The sequence below is a fragment of the Aedes aegypti genome, chromosome 2 (genome assembly GCF_002204515.2).
Source record: "Aedes aegypti strain LVP_AGWG chromosome 2, AaegL5.0 Primary Assembly, whole genome shotgun sequence".
Taxonomy (NCBI): Eukaryota; Metazoa; Arthropoda; class Insecta; order Diptera; family Culicidae; genus Aedes; species Aedes aegypti.
Window position 1 is genome coordinate 259,685,790 of NC_035108.1, and position 20,492 is coordinate 259,706,281.

The following is a 20,492-nucleotide window of genomic DNA, read 5'->3' on the forward strand; positions in this document are numbered from 1 at the left end:
AACAAGTCCCCGGCGTGACATTTCAGAGTTGTTTTCGTTTTGCTTCTTCGTGTGTGGTGCAATTTCACATTTTGTCCGTTCGGTACATGTGCTCTGTTTATTTTGTGGAAAATCGGTGGAAATTCTAACTAGTTTCCCATTTTCCAGCGATGGGAAAGGCCAAGAAAACGAAGCCTCACAAGGCCAAAGTGAATCCCACTGGTTTGGTGGATGTAAACGCGTTGATCGAGCAGGAGTTGGCAAACGGGAAATCCGACTCGCCGATTCAGGCTATTGTGGACCAGTTGCAGTCGGCCAGTACGGAAGATAAGATTTGCGGGTTGCAAACGTTGGCCACCATTTGCCAGAACGATGTCAACATTGGTGCCGTGGTGGAAAGCGATATCGTACGAATCGCCGCTAGTCTCCTGGTGGATCCGGATTTGAGTGTCCGACATGCCACGGCGGGAGCCTTCCGGAATCTTTCGGTCCAGAGTGTGGAGATTTGCGAATACATGGTGGACCAGGATGTGTTGACGCCGCTCTTGGCGCTGTTGAATCGTTATGCAGCCACTGCCGACTGGAAACCGACGTTTGATAAGACATTGACGGATCAAATGGACGAAAAGTCGGATACTTTTCTGCAGGCCGTGAATTTGCTCTGGAACCTGTGTGAGAGCACTTCGGTGGCGTTGGACAGCTTCAATCAGTCCCAGTTGCTGGAAAGCTTCGTCAAATGCCTGAATGTTAATGTTTTTGGAAAGGAAATAGGTATGTACCTAAATGACTTTTTTTTACGGTGTTCACATTAAGTTAGTAGAAATCTTTCAAATGATATTCCCATTGTTTAACGCGGTCGATACTATCGTATGCCGCCTTGAAAGCGATGAGAATGTGATATGTTAATACATGGTATTCACGACATTTTTGGAGGATTAACTGTACAGTTGTCGATCAGCCGCCAACGAAGCCGGCTTGACAACTTCCAACAAGAATACTGTTTTCACATAAAAAAAAACTAAAAATGGTAAAAAAAAAACAATCAAATTATAGGTACAGTGGTTACACTATCATGGGTCACCCACTATTATGGGTCATTTCCATTTGAATTGCGTGTGGAACAGAGTGGCTAATAATCGTGACAAGGTGACCCATAATAATGTGAGCAGTGTATATCGAATTTAATATACCTTTGCAATAATGAAGGCAGGTTTCATAAAACATTTGTGATATTATATCTAGATAGTATTCATTGGTAATTTCCCTAATAACGTGTATGCTTTTCTGGGTAAGCTAAGTATGCTGTTTTGCTCAATAAAAGTAACGAAATTCCTTGGCTGAATGGGTCAAGAAATTTCCTACAGAGAGCCCCATTTAAAATGGCATTTCTTCTCAATTGCGAACTGCGATCAGAAAAATGTGATTTTCTGGACAATTCCTGGGAAGAAATTTTCCACGCATCGAGATAGGCAAAATTAGTGCTTTAAGATTTTTTTCTATCTTTAATAACGAGTTTTTTAGATCTGGGTTAATTCATATCGGGAGCAAAGGCTTTACTTTTCTTCCGAACTCTTATGTCATAAGTAACTATCTCGTGGATTGGATTTGATCCCAAAAAAAAAATTGTTAACTTCAAGATAATGGAGATAATGCTTTCTGGTAATAAGTAACGACTAATTGAGAGTTTAAGAATTGTTATATATTTAACTTTTTAAAACACATGGTGAAACGCATTAAACGAAATTACAACAATCTGATTCAAATTTTCATTCTTCGCGGTTTGATCGAGAGTTCATCTAAAACTTCTTCATCTACAGCTACATTATGATGCACATACACCAACGCAATACCGTTCAATCGCTCTTCAGCTTCACCTGTGCTGTTTCTCAAATACGTTTTCAAGTTCTTTAATGATAGAGACGAACCAGCCAAGGGCTGAAAGTCTCTCTAATAAAGAAAATTCATTCATTCTTTAATGATGAGAATGATCGTTCGGCGCAGCAAGTTGTGACAGGAAGCGTTGCCATTATCGTTAGCAGTTGATGCATGGTAGGAAGTAAATCGACATTGCGCAACTTCAGTGCTTCGATAGCATTCCGTGGTTTCTTTTCCTTGATAATTGAATACCAGAGGATCGCTCCTCCGGGAATTCCTGTGCTCTGTAGGTCGTAAAATTCGGATAGATGCTGCACTGACTGCGAGATTTTCGATGCATCTGATCCTGTATCCAGTAGCTGTTGAAAGAGTTCCAGAATATCGGCATGTTTGAGAAACTTCTCGTCCAACGCATGCACTGTGTTTTGCAGGAAAGGCAAAAATATTTCGTTTTTATAAAACTCTTCGGGGGTCTCCAACTTGTTACTGTCTTTCTGACGTCCAACTCTTCTGGGTTTGGTAACAGGCACATCGAGAGGTTCGCAGATCATATTCACTTCAGTAAATATCTTACTGAAAGCACTCATTGCATCATCTTGCAACTCACACTGAGCTTTTTTGGTAATTATTGCTGCGTTCATTGCTTCAGCCAAATCGAGACTTTCCTTTTGCAAATACACACTGAGCGGACATGTAATAGAGAAGATATGGTCTGTTATGCAAAGGCTAACCAAGAATTCAGGTTTTTCAATAGAAGCCTGAACGACCGAAGCATCCGTTGCGGCCTTCTTGTCCGTCCATGTTTTAATGACATCCAATGCTGCAAAATAGGATGCAACAAGTCTTTGAACGTTCTTACTGAGTCGTGACGTTGGACCCATCGTGTAGGGCACATCCTTTTCAGTTTTCCTGCCATAGGGCCATTTTTCTCAATCTTGTCGGTTTCTATTTTCAGAACATTTGCCCTTTTGGGAGAATTGAAGAAATTGTGCACGCTTTCGATTACTCCCAATCAGTTTCGGATCGCTGGAACTGAACAACCCTCGGAAATTGACAGATTCAAAACGTGAGAGCAGCAGTGGACGTACAATGCCTTTGGGGCCCCGAACAAACGCCTGGGCGCCTTTAATCTGCCCGCTCATAGCACGAGCGCCATCGTGTCCCTGACCAACAAGGTACTTCGCATTGATTTCGATATCAACCAGGGCTGTACAAATTACATCAGCCAGACCTTTCCCTGTGACGTCTGTTACCGGAATAAACTGCAAAAACTCTTCGCAAACAATATTGTTCTCAACAAACCTCACGCACAAGGAAAGCTGACAAACGTTCGATATATCAGTTGTTTCATCGCTTGAGACGGTAAAGTACCTGGCCTTGTTGACTCGATCAACAAGTTTTTGTAGAATAATGTTGTTGAATGCTTGAATTATATCGTTCTGCGATTTCCAACTGATATACCTAGCATTTTTTGCTGAATTCTCCAAATGATTCTTCAGAACGTTATCTCCTGATTCAAAACGAAACTTCAGAAGAGACCTTAAGTTACCTTCTTCCTTTTTCAAGCCTTCATTCAACTGAAATGTGTCAGTATCCCGATGACCCCTAAAAGCTAGTCAACGCCGGGCTAAAAACATAGCTGTTTTAATAATCGGTTTCAGAGTCTCTCTGTTTTTCTCCTCTTGAGATTTTTTTTCCAACATCAAGAGCTCTGTCAATACTAGTAATTGACTCAGAGAACGTAGCCGTAAATAGCCCTGCCTTTTCTATGCAAAAAGAATGATATTTCGTACCTTCATGGTGGCGAAAATCTTCCGTTGCTTGTTTCCATTGCGTATAAGCTTGTTTCACAAGCTTTCCACATTGACTACCTTGCTGACCGACTGTCGTTGCAAATAGAGCGCAAAATTTGCAGTATGCCCCATCTTGAGAGGGAGAGTACGTGAGCCAGTTCCATTCTCCTAGCCATCGTAGATTGAATTTCAGATTTTGTGGACCTGATGAAGGGAACTTGAAACCAATATCCGGTTTCCACGAATTGGTCAGCAGTTTGATTTTTTGCGAATCACTGATCTGTAAGATGATCCCAAATGTAGTTAAATTGAAAAAAAGCTAAAATTATAAAAAAATACCTGCTTTCCCACGGTTCGGTGATACTACCACTTTCTGAATAGCGGACCTTCTTACAGGGACTTTCCGCAGGTTTTTCATCACCTGTCGCTGTGACCGAAAGTTCGACGCTTTCTTTTTTATCTAGGATGCGTGAAAATGATAAATAATGTACCTACCCTATGAGACAACATTTTGTGTGCTCACCTGACTCTGACGCTTTCGCTTTCATAGCAAAGAAACTTCTGATGTCCATCGTACACTGATAAAAAATATATGGTAATCTAAACCATTACTGTTTGTTCAATTCTACTATGTCAAAAAATAGTGGAAATGATCACACTTTTTGGGACATTTACTACGTTTTAGTTCAGATAACTAAGGCATCCTAACTATGCGCATGGTAGCCCAAACCACACTTCCCAGTTAACTCTGGTGCCAAAATAATTCATCACGAGCTGCAAGTTAGCTAAAAAAATCTCTAAATTAAGTATTTTTATTTCGTTTTATCGTCGCTGGAATTGTGAAATTTTCAAATCAAATAAAACATAATGGTAGGTCCATTATTAGATTATTTTAGGTTAAGGACATATAGGAAGGAATCCCTGTCATGGCAGTGAAAATGGCTTCCTCACATATACAAACACATTTCTGGAAGTCCACATTATTTCTCAAAATATTTCACTTACCTACAATAAGTTCACTCCCAAATTGCTAACGAGGCATCAGAACACTATTGCCTCACGATTTCCGTATTTTTATCACTAGTAGCTGGTGGAAATTTCATGAACCGTGCTAATTTCCAACGCGGACGTTTAACTTTGCTACAATTGTTTACACTTATCCGCCTGCGAACGAAGAACACTTTTCGCCGAATTTTACCACTTTCACTAAACGTAGAACCTCCAACACTGTTTACTTTCACTACTTGTTAATTGAAGAACAATTACTGGTGGATTTCTAATGAAAACAACTTAAAATTTCACCAAACCGTGCTAAAAACAATCACTTGATCACAGCATTTCGCTTTTTTTATTTTTCTAATTTTACGCCGGCTGCTCGCTTGCAGGGCTGTCAGATACGTTGATGGTTACGTACGACATCAAGCAATCTTATTTAGTCGAAGGGGAAAAGACTCAAATTGAGGTAGCGATTACTGGCAACAACATCTTATCAATTATAATTTCACTATCACCAACAATTAGGAGAATATTTTTTGTGTACCACTACTTTTATACAGTTATTAGTGGATTCAAAGGAGTTTCACCTTAAGGATAACATGATTGTTTTCCAATAACGCAGGAGGATACCATTAAAAACAGTGAAGCGATTCGGATGAGCCATGGGAGAAGTAAAGGAACAAGTTGCCAACATCATTACAAGTTATTTCTGTCGAGGCTCTTCCAGTCGGCCATACAAAGCAAAATTCTGCCTTCATTCCGAACTGCTGAATTGATAGCGGATGATCTAATCTGCCTGCCAATGACGGTAAGCCCAGAGCTAAGTGCCACGAAGAACGGAGGAGACAGATCCACACCACCAATAACCCACCCTTCCACCACCGGTTCAGCTAGCTTCATCTGTAGCACCAACATCACCCTGGCCACCAGTACCCAACCTCAATAGCGATGCATCACGAGAACCTCCGGAACCGCTTGAAACCATTCCACCTCCTCCGGTTGATCCCGGTGGATTCATGACTCCTGGGAGCTGCTATGCACTACGATCCCACACAAGGCGATAAAGCATGCCATCTCATCAGGCGGTGATCTCTACGCTTTCACCCTCCGGACGGGAATCTGTGGATCCCATCGGCGAAGTCCTGCAGCAGTTGATCAGCGTTCGACGCGGTGGTGTCCCGCAGCTGCAACAGCATCAGATGCAAATCCAGTTGGAACGGTAGCAAGTTACGGTGGGAGCTTGGGATTCTCGCATTGTCGACAGCACCTTCATTCAACATTCAATTTGTTTTTATTTGTATTCGAGAAGATGTTATTTCTCCCCATGTAAAAAAAAAGATAATAAAACATAAATTTACCAATGTCAACAAAACAACTAAACTGTATCTATCATACAACTACAAACGGGGGTTGCTCTTACTAAATTCATATTGTCATTATTACCAGAAACATGGTAAATTTTACTATGATGCAACTCATATAGTAAATTTCACGATGGTATAGTCGCGCCAATAATAGAACATGTTCTGTCAAAATCAAGTGGTAAAAATGTTTTAATTTCACCCTCGTCATGGTTGGCGTTACTATGCTTTTCCTTTCAGTGTAGAACCCGAATTTGCTTTTTGGAGAGACTGAGAAAACCACGACTAGGAAATACTGTTTAAAACAGTTGCAATTCACACCGTTCGTTTAAATGAAACTCAAACTAATCTGAACCAAGAAACTGCGCCAACGTACCAAAGTTGAATGGAAGACGGCTTGTCATACAGACACTGTCCGTCGGGAAATTCATTGCACGATACACTCTCACAACGAATCATCGAACGTCTCTTAATTCATATTCTCACGATGCATGCCCGTGTGTGAGTGTGAATATAACCCGAAACATGTTCAAAGTGAACACGGAAAAGAAAGATTATCCATTTATCAATCATGGATGAGTTGGCTCACCTTTTTGACTCATTGTCTCGAATTTCCACAGTTTACTCACATACGGCAATAATTTCTTGTTGGTCTGGTAAAATTATAGTAATCCTTTCTAACCTAAACAACAATATTCGGGTTTCACGAGTTTTGGCCGGGTTTTGCGACTGAATCAGTTCTTACGGCTTGATTGAGTTGATTGTTTCTGGAAACAGTATATAATAAGATAATACCGCAAAGTGCTCTTATACTGATATTTTTAGATTTTTCTACATATTTCAATTTCTATTTTTCTCTTTAAATCTTTCAGAACATTTTGAAAATGTAGTGAATTAGAGTTCAAGCGTTACTACAGGTTTTTACCAGGAGCTTACTTGCAAATATATCTAGTTTATTTTTGTTAGATTATACTCAAGAAATTCTCTAGAAATTCGGATGATCATAACATTTCTCATCAAAATTTCTTTGGGAATCCAGAAAATGCTTGGAACCTGAAATTTGAGGAATTTGGTTCGAAGAAATCTGCTCGATAATCCATTGAAAGTTTGTGAGATTACTTTAAGAAACTCATTGAAAATTTTCAGAGGAGTTCCTCCGAGCATTGCTAGAGGTACGACAAATTGAAGAGGAACATCAGAAAACTTATTATTCGTGCGTTATTCAATCTCAGAATGCATTCCGTTAAAAATATTTTAACTAATTCTTCGGGAAAAAATCATGTCGGAATCCTAAATATTAGTTAAAAAATAATCTGTAACGAATCATCGTGAAAAGTTAGAAGAGTATTCTATGAAATAATGAACAAATTTAGCAAAACAAAACTTTACGATCCCTGAAAGCATTCCAGAAATATTCCTAAAAAAATAAAAGGGAAATAATTTTCAGTTACCCTCGGCTTGATTTCAAGTTTTGTATAAGTACGATGAATACAATAATACAATATACAATATAATTGGGAAATTTTGACTGGATGATAATCCCATTGAATGTCAGAAAAACGAGATAGAAAATTGGGTCGAAAAAGTATCGGAGCAACATGAACACTTTCGTGAAATTTAGTGAATACAATATTCTTAATGATTACGATTATTCTGATATGCAAAAAGGCTCTTCCTTGATCACACTAGCAAGAAAAAAACTTCACTGGGTTCGTTACTTAAAACAAAAATTAGATTCTTCCATCGCTCTGTCTGTACACATACATTTGAAGCTGAGAAAAAGTTTAAGTAGACTTTTAATGAACAATTGAGACAAAATATAAATTTTTATACCGTCAAAAAGTTTATAAGCAATACATACATTGAAATAAGGTCAATCTCGTCCCATGTGTTCATTCCCAAGTAACCAGTAAGCACGATAATGCGGCACGGTTACAGCATTATATGCGCATATAGGGTAATCATTTGATGCATGTCAGTTTTATATACGTATATAATGCTATTATAATGCCAGAAAAGGCGAAATAGCGTGCCATTATAGTGCTAAGATATAACCTTGCTTCTCTGCACCACTAATGCTGATATAAGACCACGTGAGATACGTCAGTTGTTTTAGCCAGGTTTTTAGGGTGAATATTTTGTGCTTTCGCGTACGCAGCCAGAGAGCTTTTGCGTGTGCGGCCAAGCAACTCGTACACGAGGTAAATAAATGAATGAATGAAAACGGAAACCTCTATGCATAAAAATGTAATAAAATGATACAGATAGTACTTTTCCGTATCAGACTTATTCGTTTTGGTAGTTTTCATCCTTTTGAGGACTTGCAATTGCCACATTTCGATCCTCGTTTTATGATGATCAAATTCCTCATTTTGCGTCTCGAACCTGCGACACCCGTATTGTTGAGTGGTTGTCCTGCTCCTTTGCTCCTACGGCCACATAAGATGAATAGTATTGGAAAGAAAAGTGACCAATTTAAACCATCACTTTTCTCCGTCATAAAACTTGCGATTGTAGTAGTGAGAAGATTTATGTTAGACTCCTTATTACCACTATATGCAAACACAAAGCACGTGGTATATCTGTCAAAACACTTAATGGCATTTAAACATGCCCTGTATTCGAATATAAAGCCAATATAGTGCTTATTTAATGCCTGTATGCATCACGCTTAGAAGCATTAATGATGCTGTAATAGGGTTTATATGCAGCGGAAGTGCTGTTATAAGGTGTGTAAGCATTTGTGGTGCTATTATAATGCATGTACGCATCTATGATGCTGATTAAGGGCTTATTATTAGTGCTTATGGTTACTTGGGTTATGAACCAAATCCCCTATATTCGAAGAAAAAAAGTTAAGGAGATTCTGGGAGAAATATTAGAAAAAATCCTGAAGAAGTATTGGAGGAATACTTGGCAAAATACGAAAAGTTTCTATGGCTGACGCGGGAATCGAACCCACACCACAAGGAAGTGACTTAGAATTTTCTGAGCTTATACTCAGCTATTACTACTTTATTCATACGAATTATCAAGTTCTAAAGTGCTCAGTTTTATCATCTTGAATAAACGCACAAGAAATTTGTCTGACAGGTGTATTTGAGTAAAGTAAAAGCTTCTACTCGGTTTATTCATACGATCTAAAACAGAGTTTCCCAACCGCGGAACCCTGGTGGGCCATTACGACTCTCTAGGAGGTCCACGAAGCCATTTAGAACTAGTGTTGTTTTTATGGATGATAAATAAATGTGAGGAATCTCTTGAAAGTTTGCAAGAGAGAATTTTACTCAATTTGTTCCTATCAAAACTACTCATGTTATCATCTCTAATATATCTCTAGGACTGGTGAGATTTTAGACTTATATTCGTAATAGTGATATTTAATAGATTTCTGCAAAGATTCTTGATGGATATCTGATATAAATTTCTGAGGGTTTCAGGAGAAATTTCTTAAGATTTTTTCCTACAACCGATAACTGGCACCTAGAAAGCCTAATTGATTCATAAGGAACAAATAAGCAAGTCTCTAAAAATTAGAGATGTGCCGAAGAGCACTATTCCGAATAGTTGAAATTTTATTATCCGGCCAAACGAATATTCGGCCATATAAAACTTTAATATTCGGCCGAATCAAACCCATATGTTCGCCCAATTTCTCGAAAATTACATTTGGATTCTGAATTAAAACATAAAAGCTAGTTTTTTTAATAGGAAAAGCTTCCACGGTGAAGAATTGAACGGAGTAGAATTACCGTCTTCTTGAGCTTTTGAAACCGTTTGAAGCAATTACAAATGGTTCTGAGGATTTTTATATCTGATTTTAAGGGTGTGTATCTTATTGATGGCATTTTTTATCCATTTTTTTTAGACAAATTAGATTCCAAGTTCATAGAAATTGGAGCAAATAAACAGCAGATCACTGACTCACATTATAAAGGAAGAACCTGATCAGTAGGTATCGCTAAAATATCGAAAGCATGGGAAGCCCTGATAATTTATGGGATCAAGAAAGTATAAATTTCCAAGCCGCAACTTAGGGCCCCAGTAAGATGAGTGAAAGGTTGATTTGCAAAGAATTGCTTGTGTATTAGGCATTTCACGACGAAATTCTCTCTCTTTCGCTCTTCGATAGAACTTGAAAACAATGGTGCCAGTACCTGTCAACTTTGACAGGTACTGGCACCGTTGTTTTCAGATTTCCCGAAGGAGGGTTTTATTTTTCTATCTTTATTAACGAGATTTTTAGCCCTGGGCTAGTTCATCTCGGGACCAACGGCTTTACTTCCCTTCCGAAGGAAGACGTCACTGAAATTTTTAGTGACTATCTCGGGGATGGGATTCGATCCCAGGTCCTCGGCGTGAGAGGCGTGTGTTCTAACCACTACACCAGGTCCGTCCCGAAGGAGGGAAGGAGAGCGATTTCTGATGACGTTGGGCAATTGAGCAGCACCTTAATGCCATAGAACGGAAAAATTCTCACATTTTAGAACATTTGACATCAAACTTCATATATTAAATCCATAGAAAGGAAAATTCAATGTATCATAACTGAAATAAATTGATTTTTTATTTTTTTATTGTTTGCAAACAATATTTTATTACAATTTAGTTTACAGTCGAATTTCATTCGTTGTACTATCTTTACACTCAAAATAATCCAAACGTCATTGTTACGTGAAAACATACGTGATTTTTTTTCCATCGCACTTTCCACGTAGCTCTTACGAATCATAGGTAACTCAGAATGAACGCATGAACTTTTGAAGTTCGTCCATTCCACCGCCGTTAAACGTAAGAGCTACCGTCAAACGGGGTGACTTGCAACGGCGGGGTGACTTGCAACACATTGCAATTTACAACTAAATTTCACTATAAAACACAAATTTCAAAACAAAATTTGTTTTAAATCGGTGCTTCAACACGTGTGACTCACAATTCAAGTATGGGACACGATTAAAGCTGTTATTATACATATGTTCATACATTAGACATAATTCTATTGAATGTCCTGAAAAGTGATATTTGATGGAAGTTCAAAATCGTGACCTGAAAACATGAGATAGATTTAATTTACAAAAGTAATACTCTGCATGGTGTTCCTATAACTAATAATTGATAATATGTCGAGTTATATATTACAAAATTGTAGCAACAAATTTTTAATAAAAATCATTTTTATTAAAATGTACCTATGCGGGGTGACTTGCAACACTTTATTTCTAAGCAATTTAGAGTTTTATAAAAGTGAAAAAAAACTTTTGTGTTAAATCTACTTTATAATCAAAAGAGTAATAATTCATCAATCGACTACAAACACTTGTTAAAAATATTGATCAGTTAAGATATTGGACCTTGATCATTTAACTCCTCTTTTTCCCATACAAAAATTGCTCAATTATTTTCTTACAAAAACGTATTCAAAATGCTATTATGCTGATTCGAATGCTTTAAATACATGAATAACAATACTTAACATGTGTGACTAATAAAAAATATCAACATTTTGTTGGCAAAAACAAAATTAGCATTGAGTGTTGCAAGTCACCCCGCACAAGGACGTTTAAAAAATTTCACCTTTTTGATGACTTTTGATATGACAAAATAATTCGATTCAATCTTCTGTCATCCCATTCTGTAGGCGGGCCAGCCATTAAAAGTTCTACAGAGAATTTAGATTTTTAGATGACGTTTAGATCATGGTTTTGGTTGATTGAAGTTGAAAAGTGTTGCAAGTCACCCCGTTTGACGGTACGTGGATTTTCCGGTAGCCTTTACGAAGCGTTTCAATAGGACCTAGATGGTTTTGCATTAAATTTAAGGTACCGCGGGGCAAGTGGGTAAATGGGGTAAGTGAAAATAATTGGTATATTTTACTGTATATGTGAATTAACGTTTTAAACTCATGCGTAAACCTTCGAGGCCATTCAGAACATTACGATAGGTAATAGATTCCTGAGATTTTTCAGCCATTATTGCATAATACAGCGAAAGATTGTTAACCTGTTAAATATAACTCCGTAACAAGTTGGCGGCGTGCAATCTTATTTTAATATTTTCAGCGGAAAAAAGTTGCGGAAAATAATTTTCTGTACCACTTTTAAGTTGTCCCCTCTGACAGTTTTGAACTGCAATGAAAAAAGTTTTAGAATTAATTCGACATAGAACTAAAAATAACTAAATTAAAACACCGTCAATTTTCCAATCACGTGGGGCAAGTGAAAAGTTTCTATTTAGAGATTAAATTTGTGTTTTCTCTTTAGATAGCTATAAGTATATAAGGTGCGCAATTATCATAGAATAGCTGAACGTGCTGATAATTCAAGAAACACTATACTCAAAGCGTTAAATCTATTATCATGGCATTTCTCTAAATAAAGGTTGCCAAATATTATGATATTAATATGTGTACTTCGGACAGCCGGTTAAAAGTAAGACGTTGATTGAAAAGTTCCAATATAAGAGAACGCACGGAAATCTCGTGGAATGTCTATGTAAGCTAGTTCAAAACATAAAAAATGGGGTATTGGTCTACCCACATAAGAAAGTTTCGAAATACTTTATTGGAGGATTCCGTTTGATTTCTTACGAAGAGTTATCCGACGTCAAATCCGATTTTCATAAAAACAAATAACGAGCGGTGTAAATTCTGCAGAGCAGAAAAGCAATTGCTGTCCCATGATGTAAGAACTACCATTAAAAATGTTGCAGTTATAATGTTGTCGAATCATTTCACCTAACATAACTGAACAGAAGAAACTTCAAGTAACAAGAATAAAATGTTCTTTGTTTACATGTTATTTATGTTATTGTTTATTGGGACGCCCTAATAAATGTTAAAGGTAATAGGAATCGTGAATATAACAGTTAGTTTTTGAAATTATTGCTCAAAACGATAAACTTTTCACTTGCCCACTTGTGAGGCAAGTGAAAATTAAAGAGACGTTTTTCAAAAACTTTTTCTGTACTTTTTTCTTTAAGTTTACATAAGAATCAATTTCAGCATACTGCTTATATTTGGTGGAAGTCAAGCTAAAAAATATACATGACTTCATTTGTTTTCATTTAAAATCTTTAGAATTTGAAGAATCCCACCTATGCGAAATCCATTACCCACTTGCCCCACGGTACCTTAACTGTAATAAAGACCAATCTTATTTCTAATAGGCTTTGGAAGACAACTAATTCCCAATGTAAACAAACTTAAAAGATTGTGATACCATGACCCCGCAGTTATGGATCAAATAGTGCGGAGTCCAACCTATACAATTCAATAAAACGACATGGAAAACGTAAAATTGTAATTTAAAAGCACGAATTGAATCGTTTCAAATTGGAACTTCGGTTAGTAAACTGTTTTGAGTGCAATATTTACATAGGATTGCATAAAAATTAAAAATTGTATCGGTTTCTGAAAACCATATTATGGATCAATTTTCATATTATGGATCAAATTATGACATATTACGGATCAGTGCGCAAAATCAAGAGATTTTTAACTCAATGCATCTGTATTCCATGATTTAGCGAAAGTTATCAATATGTCACATATTACTGCAAAAAATAGCAGTGTTAGAGCTGGAAACAAGGGTAACATGCCATTTTTGTTGTGATACTGCGTTGTAGTGAGACATGTACTGTTTTCGTTCCACACCAAGTTTTCCACCCATTTTTGTCTGCTATAAAATGAAATTTACAAACCTTGTTGTTTTAATAGTTTTATCCTTAGTGCTATTGTCTGAAAATGTCGAATCCAATGCTTAAAATGGCAGAAATCTACATTAATTGGAAGTGATCCATAACCGTGGTAAACAATCATTTCCTGGTCCATATTATGGATCATTAGTTAGAAGTGCTAATATTCGGTATTTAGAATCAACAATCGAGAAAAATGTTTTCCAAAGATGAATTCATACTAAATCGAAACGAACGAGCATGTTTTATAGTAAAACATTTGAGTTTAACCACCTGTGGGGGCTTATGAATGCTGACGGCACTTCTTACAGAAAACGATCATATAATGATAGCTGTGTGGTACCAACTAAACATTTGTCGAAAACACCGTTATTTAGCGGTTGAATGTTGTGCTTAACATTACAAATGGTAGAAGACAAATAGTATAACATGGGAAAAATATGTTTTAGGTCAACGTTTATGTTTTGAGCGAGTTATCCGATGTTGAACGCCAAAGTGATCCATCACTGTGGGTGATCCGTAACTGTGTGGGCATGGTATTTTTATTGTCAGAGCATTTTGAATCCTGTTTCCCCAATTTTGTGAGTTTGGTCTGCCTTGTTGTAGCCTTCGCGTGCTATAATTGATAGAGGTTATAAATCAAAATCACGTATAAAATATGAAGTAATGCAGGGATTCTTCTGTATTCAATGCATATTTACCTTGAAATCAATCTTACACAGTGTTTAAAGCAGCAGCAGCTTCTGAAGTTCTTCAAAAATCAAGCGGGCGCCATCTTAGGATTTGAGCTCAACAGCGAACTACGTACACTATGCAAATGTCAAAATGAACTCAGGCACCTACGTGAATTCCACGTAAGCGCGATAGGTAACCTCAGTAAACATTACCGAGTCACTATTTGGTGGTTATGAATGGTTTAGTGATCTTTATCTCAGTCAGGTGAAGTGAAGGTAAAATGAATTTGGAATGATCTACGTGATTTTTCACGTAGCAATGACGTTTGGATTTTTTTGAGTGTAGTTGGGCTTCGTTTTAATTGGGCTCCCGTTAACCCGTATAGGCCTAAGTGAAAGCAAAACTACTAAAACCTTCACAGCTCCGCGAATTCTTAACGGATTCAAATGATTTTTTGTCAGTATACTGACAAACCGGAGTTATTCCGGTAGGTCACTGTGAAGGTTTTAGTAGTTTTGCTTTCACTCAGGCCTATACTGGTTAAGGCTAAGTAGTCCGTCATTCGTTTTGGTAGCAATGATGATTTTGCTGCCTGCAATTTCAAAGTGATAAAACTCAGTCTTGATAGTTTATATTGACTTGAAAAAGTATCACCGTACTCGCTAACATGCATAAAGTATGCTGATATTTTTCCAGCTGTGTCAGTGCAAAACCAACTGATTTTCTTTGACTCGAAATGGTGAGATGTATTAGCAACAATCATCAATAACTCGTACAAATTTCAATGACGGCCTACTTCGCCTTAAGTGGGCTATAGCCCCCTTAAAACGACAAACGTCACTTTTTACATAAAGCTCAATTTATCAATGTTCGGCCTGATTTTAGTGCAACGAACAAAATTTGACTGTATCTTGTTATTATTCGGTCACTTTTCGGCCTATTCGGCCGAATAATGGATTTCATTATTCGGCAGACCGAATATTCGGCAAAATCGAAATAATCGAAATATTCGGCCCGAATATTCGGTACATCTCTAATATGAAGTATAAAAGCAGATTTTTGCACAGTTTCCACGATGGTGGCGAGTTGAAGCATCCTTTATGAGATCCTAAGATAATCGGGGTCATAATCTGTGTTTTAAGGTCAAACCAATGGTGGCCCATATTGCCCCGCCCTCCTCTACTACCCCTATCGCTGTTCGAATTAGTATCCGACTTGATGTGGAAACAGTATACGACACGAATATGAATTGAAGTTATTTATCTACCGTAAGTTTGTTAATTTTTAATCATTTCTATGCTTCTACATTTTAGCTGTTGCCGTTGCCCAATGCCTCTTGGTGATTTCCGAAGACAACTCGGCAGCTTGGCGGATTTTGTCGAACTTCGGCAATGAACTGTCTTCATTGCTGGCTCTGGAAGGAGATTACCCCAGCGTTCTTCTACGTACTGTGGCCGCCGGTATCATTGCCAACGTTCCGGCCCTCTCGGCCACCTATCTAAGTCAGATTTTCATTGCGCTGTCGAAAACGCTTGAAGTGAATCATCGTGCGGCGTTGAATAGCGTAACAAGCTCGTTGCCATTGTTGAATCAAAAAGATGTCGCTGATCTGGAAGTCACCGACGATACCCAAATGGAACAAGAATCACCGGAACAATCCTTCCAGAGGAGGCGGCGAGCTGATATGCCAACGGAAGTCGAAATGGAAGTTAGAAACGTAGGCTGGCTCCTACAGGCCCAAAGAATTGCGGCGGAGATTCTGACCAACATTTGCTCGACCGAGGAAAATGAATGGCAAGAGGACATGGACGAGGACAATCTTTCCGAGGCAGAAAGTGTTCATGACTACGAGACCAACGGAGCCAACGATAGTGTGCAAAATACCGATAAACTACCGGTAGAAGTTCTGGAAGCAATCAAATCTCTAGGATTAGTAGAGAAGCTGTGGCAAAAGGCACAACCAGTAGCGGAAAACGTTGGACAAATTCTTGCCGAGAACGACAAAAACCTACTGAAACGTGTCAACAATTTACGAGCTTCCTCGATGCTGTGTCTTCATAATCTATGCAACAATATCTCCTCGGATGATCTGGGTGGTGCGGAAGGCATTTATCAAGTGTGGCTGGAGCTGGGTCAGCAAGTTTTCCAAGGTCACCAAAATCCCAAATTGTTAGAAGCGTCCACTTCACTGATGCGTGCCACGTTGGAACATCTGCGTAAAAACCCGGAACTGTTCAAGCAGATGACCGAAAGCGATCTCCAGTTGATGCTAAACGGAGTAACCGACTGTCAAGACGCCGAAATCCGAGCCAATTGGCTTCGAATGCTCGGAATCCTTGGTTGCCTGCTACCTGAACCTCTCATCAAATTGATCATAGATTTTGTTCTCACTACCTGCATGAACGAACAAGACCTGTGGACCGTCTCAGAAGCAATGGATTCCATGATGGACATCTTCGCCGACAACGACTGGAATCAAATCGTGCATGATCTGGGCATGGTGACCAAATGCAAGGAACTCGATCGGCGAATGAAATCCAAACTGAAACAGAACAAACGCGAACTGAACGAGCGTTACCCGGCCGTGAGCACCGTGCGGACCAATCTCGGCAGATTCTGTAAGTATCTGGAAACTGAGATGAAGAAATTCAAGCCTTCGATGGAAGCTTGAAGTGCTGCAGTGTCATCCCGTAATACCAATATATGGATGCCTAAGCAATCCTTCCTATCAAAACAAACACCCACATATTCGACGTTAAGATTGAATCCAGATTTATAGTTTATCCTTTGTCTCTTTAGCCGTTGTAGCTGTAATAGAGATTCAAACTGAATAAACACACAAGTTTTCTTTGGTAGAAATATGTTGAAGTTTATATATGTTTATAGAGAAATCCCTGGATGTACTAAGAATATGTTTTAGGTTTTAAGAAAAGAAACACACAGAACAGAAACTTACCTTACACTTATAAAAATACTACAAACAATTTGCAAGATCCTCGATCTCAACATCTTTTTTCGACCAATTTGAAACCTAGAAAATTGAGCCATGCTATGAGCCCCTATGCATGCTATAAAACGTTTGACTTTTACTGTGCGCCCTGTTTTCAAGTTGCCCGTGAAAGAGAGCGAGACAACACCAACACGCGGCGCACAGTTAAAGTCAAAAGGCGGCATCCACAAATTACGTAACGCTCTAGGGGGGGGGAGTATGCTCAAGCGTTACGGCTCATACAAAAATTTGAAATTTTTCATACAAAAAGCGTTACGGAGGGGGGGAGGGGGTCAAAAATTTCCAATTTTAGCGTTACGTAATTAATGGACGCCGCCAAAGAACAAATGAATTTATGGCACTTGCAGAGGCTCATGTGCTTTTGCACAAGAGACGTGGGGAAAAGTGAATACGTTAAACCAGTGTTTCCCAAACTTTTTTTTACATGAGATCGAAATTTTTTTGGAATTTTGTATTATATAACCTCTAAACTGTGTTGAGATTCTGATCTTATCAGCTTATCAGGCTTCTGGCACCACAATACTACCCCATGGGAAAACAAGCCACCCTCTTTCCGGTCCCACTGAGAAACATTCGTGCCTATTCTGCGCGGCGTGTGAGGTGACACTAGTCGAATGAGGTGACAATTGTCGACTCGCTCCCATTTGATTATCATTAGTCGTCTCACGTCACTCGCGGTGAGAGCGACTCGTCTCGACTCACACGCCGCGCAGAATAAGGACGATTCTAAGCTCAAATGATTACAGTCGACTCTCCACCTATCGATGTTCTATATCTCGATATCTCTCCCTATGTCGATGATTTCCTCGGTCCCTTCAGTCTGCATGCATTTTCTCTCTCCATATCTCGATATCTTCCTTATCGCAATATTTCCATATCTCGATGTGGTCCTGTTAATTTTTTGTTCCAAATTTTCTCTCCGTATGTCGATATAGCCATAATCAAAAGTGACTAGACTAGATTTTAGTGATTCAAAACAATTTCAGAACGCGAGATGACGTCTGCTTGTTTATTATTTTCCTGGTGCCTGCCTTGATACCTTGATGGCTACAGCGTAGCATCACGCCATTGCCGGGCTTATTGTATAGAGCTCCATCTTCGTTTGTCTTGGGCGAAACTTCTCCAGTTGGCCCGATCGTTTAGGGTCGCCAGGTCCTCTTCCACTGCGTACAGCCAGCGTATTCGTGGTCTTCCCCGAAGCCGCCAACCTCAATTCTTTCTTCCGACATTCGCACTAAGTGACAAGCCCACTGAAGTCTGCCGTATTTTACACGCTTGATAATATTCGCATCTTTGTACACTTCACACTCAAACAGAGTGTGAGAGTTCGGTAAATACCGTGTACGCACCTAACTTTGCGCAGCTCCAAACTTTGCGCATTTTAAAGAAGCACGAAAAAATGATAATTAACCATTGATTTTTTTAACAATTCAGTTTCAGCAACATGTTCGTTTATGTGAAATAAGTATTTGGCATGTATTTGTTTACTAAGAAACCCTTGTTAATGTTAGTAAATAAACAAAAAACCTTATCGTCATACGCATAAACGTGTACTTTTACACCGTCTTAGAACAAGCGCTAAGGAGTGGCTCTGCAAAAAATCAACATTTTTATGAACAAAACTGTGTTGTGAGAAGTATTTTTGCGGTGTATTTGCAAGAAAGGTAATATTCTAGTAATTCCATTTATTTTCCATATAATATGTTGAATTTTTATTTGAAAAAAGCGATGCGCAATGTTAGGACCCATTTTTTACACGAGGGTCTTAATTTTTGCGCACTTCTAGCAATTCGGAATACATGTAAATACATGTAAGTCCTTGCAAATAACAAAATCTGTCGATCTTACCAGGAATGGTCACTCAATCCATAAGGCAGCGGCTACATGTAATATTCTTGAAAGTACCTTTTGTATGTAGCTGAAGGCAAGGTGTGCATTGAAAAATCTCGGAAAATCCACTGTGTACAAGAGACTATTACTGTAAACTTGGATAATTGATAGTGCAAAGGTTGGCTTCCCAGTTGAAGGACAATGATTCAAGCTCCAGTTGTCTAGCAAAAAGCGTTCAATTATGGAATATCCGTACTGGCGGCAAATAGATAAAAAAAATGATTAATCGTGAGATATCAACGATACATCTCTCAGTTTAAGAATTAAAAAAAAAAACAAGAGAATAAGTTATATAAAGCAGCGTACGATAACAAATAGGCATAAGCTGCGGCTGTAAATTATATTGCTCAGATTGTAATCTTGTGAATATATGTATTATAAAAAAATAAGAACAGAGTAAATAACTATTCGTGGGCACTCTATGTTTGAGGTGATTGAATAAATTAAATTGAAATTCACGGAAAAAAACTCTTGATGAAACTCATATTAGTTGTAACCTTTTTATTTAATACAAAACCAGTAAAAAAGTAAAATTATTTAGAGTAAACGAGCAATTTAAGGCATGCGCAAAGTTAGGCACATCATGCGCAAAGTTAGGAACAATTCAGATTTTGTGCGCAATGTTAGGCACAAGGTGTTGCATCACCTTTTGCATTTTTTAATTTTTTGTGAATCATTTTTATTTTCTTTAAATCACGCGTTCTACTGAAGGGTTAAAAGCCTATCGTTGGCAGAAGTTTGAATAAAAAGATACATATTTTAGCCTTATTTGAAGCAAAAATACGATGATAATTTCTTAACTGCGCAAAGTTTGGTGCGTACACGGTAAAATCACCGAACTTGATCTGTAATTTACTAAATTTCGGTAATCGAGCAGTTTTTGATAGCAAAACTACTGAATTTCGGTAAATTGACGTGAATCTACCATCATTTTTACTGACGCGTCTGTGATTCGTCAGTATTACCAACAACGGTGAAACATTCAACCGATGTTTCGGTAATCAACCTGTTAGTTTACCGAAATCGGTAAACCCATAAATTGACAACATCATGCTGTCGTGTGTTTTTTTTTCTAATGGGCCTTTGGAAGTCGCAAACATTTTGTGTAGAACTATTACGATGAAGGTAAGCATGATAGTTTTTGATTGATTTATTAACTAACAAGAAAAATTATTTGCAGTACGGCTTCTACAATCCGCCATGCATCAGCTTATTCCAATT

The 20,492-nt window shown here is 38.2% G+C and overlaps 1 protein-coding gene across 1 annotated transcript; it reads left to right on the forward strand.

Annotated features, from left to right (window-relative positions):
- The first annotated feature begins 4 nt into the window (after positions 1-4).
- Positions 5-17,232, forward strand: LOC5565683 (HEAT repeat-containing protein 3). The gene is made up of 3 exons (XM_021844882.1): positions 5-82; positions 148-750; positions 15,685-17,232. The coding sequence occupies exons 2-3, from the start codon at positions 150-152 to the stop codon at positions 17,040-17,042; spliced, it is 1,959 nt and encodes a 652-aa protein (XP_021700574.1). The 5' UTR covers positions 5-82; positions 148-149; the 3' UTR covers positions 17,043-17,232.
- Positions 17,233-20,492: the final 3,260 nt, after the last annotated feature.

Coding starts and splice junctions, on each gene's coding strand:
- LOC5565683 (XM_021844882.1), top strand. CDS start 150: ATGGGAAAGGCCAAGAAAACGAAGCCTCACAAGGCCAAAGTGAATCCC. Junction 751..15,684: donor TGTTTTTGGAAAGGAAATAG/GTATGTACCTAA, acceptor TCTACATTTTAG/CTGTTGCCGTTGCCCAATGC.